At 36.6% G+C, this 3,097-nt stretch overlaps 1 gene segment (V, D, J or C); it reads right to left on the reverse strand.

Moving 5' to 3' along the window:
• Positions 1–248: 248 nt before the first annotated feature.
• LOC135534160 (Ig kappa-b4 chain C region-like) lies at positions 249–2,071 on the reverse strand. The segment is given in 2 exon segments: positions 249–833; positions 1,724–2,071. Coding segments are annotated over 2 exon segments (402 nt in total).
• Positions 2,072–3,097: the final 1,026 nt, after the last annotated feature.

The raw sequence follows: 3,097 nt of genomic DNA on the forward strand, positions 1-3,097 counted from the left end.
GGGGCTCGTAAGTAAGCATTTCTCAGTAAGGTCTACATCTGATGTATTCAGCACATGTGACTAGTAACATTTGATTTGATTGTTGAAGATGATGTGGTTTGTGAGAACATACATAACTGAGCAATGACATTTAGGTCTGATAGTTTTCAAAGAAACTGTGAACCAGGCTTTTTTGATATACTGTATGTCTATACCATTCAACAACATTTAAGACTACAGTCTAATTATTAAAAGAGTCAACAAAAATGTGTGTTCCAAAGGAAAATCTTTATTTTCATCCTTTCATTAAAGCATCAAAGCAAACATTCCTACAGTATCTAGTAGTAATAAAACAGAACACATCACATCTAACAATGATACAACCTCAGTCTACAGAGATGGTTGACACATGAACTCAAGCAAAGCCCTCTGTTAGTCTACATGTCAGTGATCAATAAGACAGAGAACATCTGATCTCAGAACAGAGTCTAAGCAGAGGAACCAGCAGCCTCTCTCCACAGGGGTGACTGAGCGGTCCTACCCAGAACAGTCAGCCTTCCTCAGGGTCTTGGTGACTGGAGTCTGGGATTTCTGCTGGGCTTCACAGGTCACCTCTCCTGCCTTGGTCCACTCCTGGGCAGTGAGAGTCAGGGTGCTGCTCCAGCTGTACAGACCATCCTTCTCCAGGACCCCGGGACTGGTCTCCTGGTTCTTGTTGGTCCCGTCCACTTTCCAGCTCATGGTCCAGTCTGAGGGGAAGCCCTTGTTGGCCAGACACGTCAGTGTGGCTGTTGTTGTACTGGACAGCTCCTCACTAGAGGGGGGCAGGACGGTGAGGGTGGGGGCACTGTTACCTGGATCAAACAGAACACATCAACTAAGTAACAACATCAAGTACAGCTACAGTAAGATATTATCTTCAGCAAAGGACACAACCAAATAAAGTGAAATAGAAATGCCCTCTAAATATGAATGTAGGAGTCAGATTGTTTAAAAGCTGTAGAGAAAACACTAAAGTAATTATACAAAGCAGATTTATGAACCAAACAAGTATAAAGTGGTTAAATAACTAGAGTTGCTAGTCATATGGTGTCAGTTATACATGTTCTACAGATGTTGTTTAGTATTGGATCTGATCAGAACAGCAGACTCATATTCATAGTATTTTCATCACATATCATCCATGTTGGATTATGAAGTCAGTTACAACCATAACTGAGACCCTTTGTCTTCTCCCTATCAGTGAAGTCTACCATAAACACAATGCAACAATGATGAATACTATATACAATACTATTAGTTATTATACCAGAATTAGGAATAATATACTGCAATTATACGAATCAGACATACAAATAAACCTACAATTTATCATTTTGATTTAATAAATATTTACTTGAAAGAAGGCTCAGTCAAAAGCTACATTTAACCAAAATATTTGAGATAAAGATTTTTTTTAATCGCACAAAGCGTAATACACAATGCAACTGCTATATTCCATATTATTAAATAGCTATCATACTAGAACTATCCTTTGCAATCCATCAAACCACACATTTAAATAAACACCGAATAAACACCTACATTTGAACATGTTGGTTGTTAGTCAAAAGAAATATAAAAAATAATTTTTTTTAGAAAGTAAAGTATGTAGAATCACAATATTTTCATGGAGACAGAGTTTCACAGAGTAAAATACCCCAAAAAATAATCAGAAAGAAATATCAAAGAGCGTGTTACTTACTTCCAACATCTAGTCTGGTGCCGCTACCAAAAGTGTACCACAGTGATACAATCCCTATTACTGCTGGTACAACAACCTCCTGCATGTTTGGCAAGCTTAATTTATTTAGACTGTGGTTCAAATAATTAACTCTGCTATAGTATGAATACTTTTCAGAAATTATTTAATCTACTCAATTAGAAATAAAGTGTTTTTGATTTTGATTTCCTTAACATTGACCAAAACTGACTTTTTCTTGTACATTTCCTACTAGGTGCAGTATGTTTATTCATACAACTAATCTAAAATGTAGGATAATCACTTCATAGTTTAAAAGCAGGTCAGATTTGATTAGACGTAATAACATTCATATTCAAATTGGCCATAATATGTGTTTTTTTTTTTAATTATCTAAAAATGTTATTTTGAAAAATCCTCAATATCAAGGCAAAATGTAAAGTGAAATTGAAACAGGACATCAAAAGGTGAATAAAACAGTTAATTTGGTGTTTACTTACTTCCAACATCAAGTCTGGTGCCGCTACCAAAAGTCAACCACAGTGATACAATCACTATTACTGCTGGTACAAAAACCTCTCTGTGTTGTGATACTGCAGCTGTTACAGTGAAGATCACTTATACGGAATCATAATCAACACTAATACACTTTAACATCTTCCAGGTAGAACAAACACTTCATATTAGCTGTTTCTAGATAATATAAATCTGAATTGTATCTTAAATCCAGATAATAGTATTTGTTCCTTCCTCTGTGTATCAGGTGTTCTCCTCGTCTGTAGGTACAGTCCAGCATCAGATCAGTGTTGCTAGTATTCCTCCATATTGTCCATATGAAAGACAACAGCAGCAGCAGTAGTGATCCATGTTGTATATTCCTGTATTAAACATGTTGATCTCAGATTTAACAGTGGTGGTAAAGTCACAGAGGACAGACAACACTACTAGATGAATCCTACCAGCTTTAGTTTAGAGAAGTGTTCACTAACTGATTAGAGGAACTTACATGAGAGACCAAGCATGAGTGAACAGACAGCTCATTATATCTGATCATCATCAGAATAACAATACAATGGTGGTGTGACATAAAACTTACCATATATTAGTGATCTGAGTAAACAGTTGCTGTTTGATGTTGTAAAAGGCTAGTGGTTAGAGTGTTGTGCTAGTAAATGAAAGGTCATGATTTCAAATATCCGGGTCACAAGGTGAGAAATATGTTGCTGTACCTTTGAGTAAGGCCCGGCAGACCCTGGTCTTGACCCTACTCTACAAGGATGACTCAAGGGGAGTTGGGAACTGAAAAAAAAAACTTTTACAATTCACACATGGGCATAAAACACACATGTACATGCGTGAAATAGGACACATTTAAGC

The sequence above is a fragment of the Oncorhynchus masou genome, unplaced genomic scaffold (genome assembly GCF_036934945.1).
Source record: "Oncorhynchus masou masou isolate Uvic2021 unplaced genomic scaffold, UVic_Omas_1.1 unplaced_scaffold_3088, whole genome shotgun sequence".
Taxonomy (NCBI): Eukaryota; Metazoa; Chordata; class Actinopteri; order Salmoniformes; family Salmonidae; genus Oncorhynchus; species Oncorhynchus masou.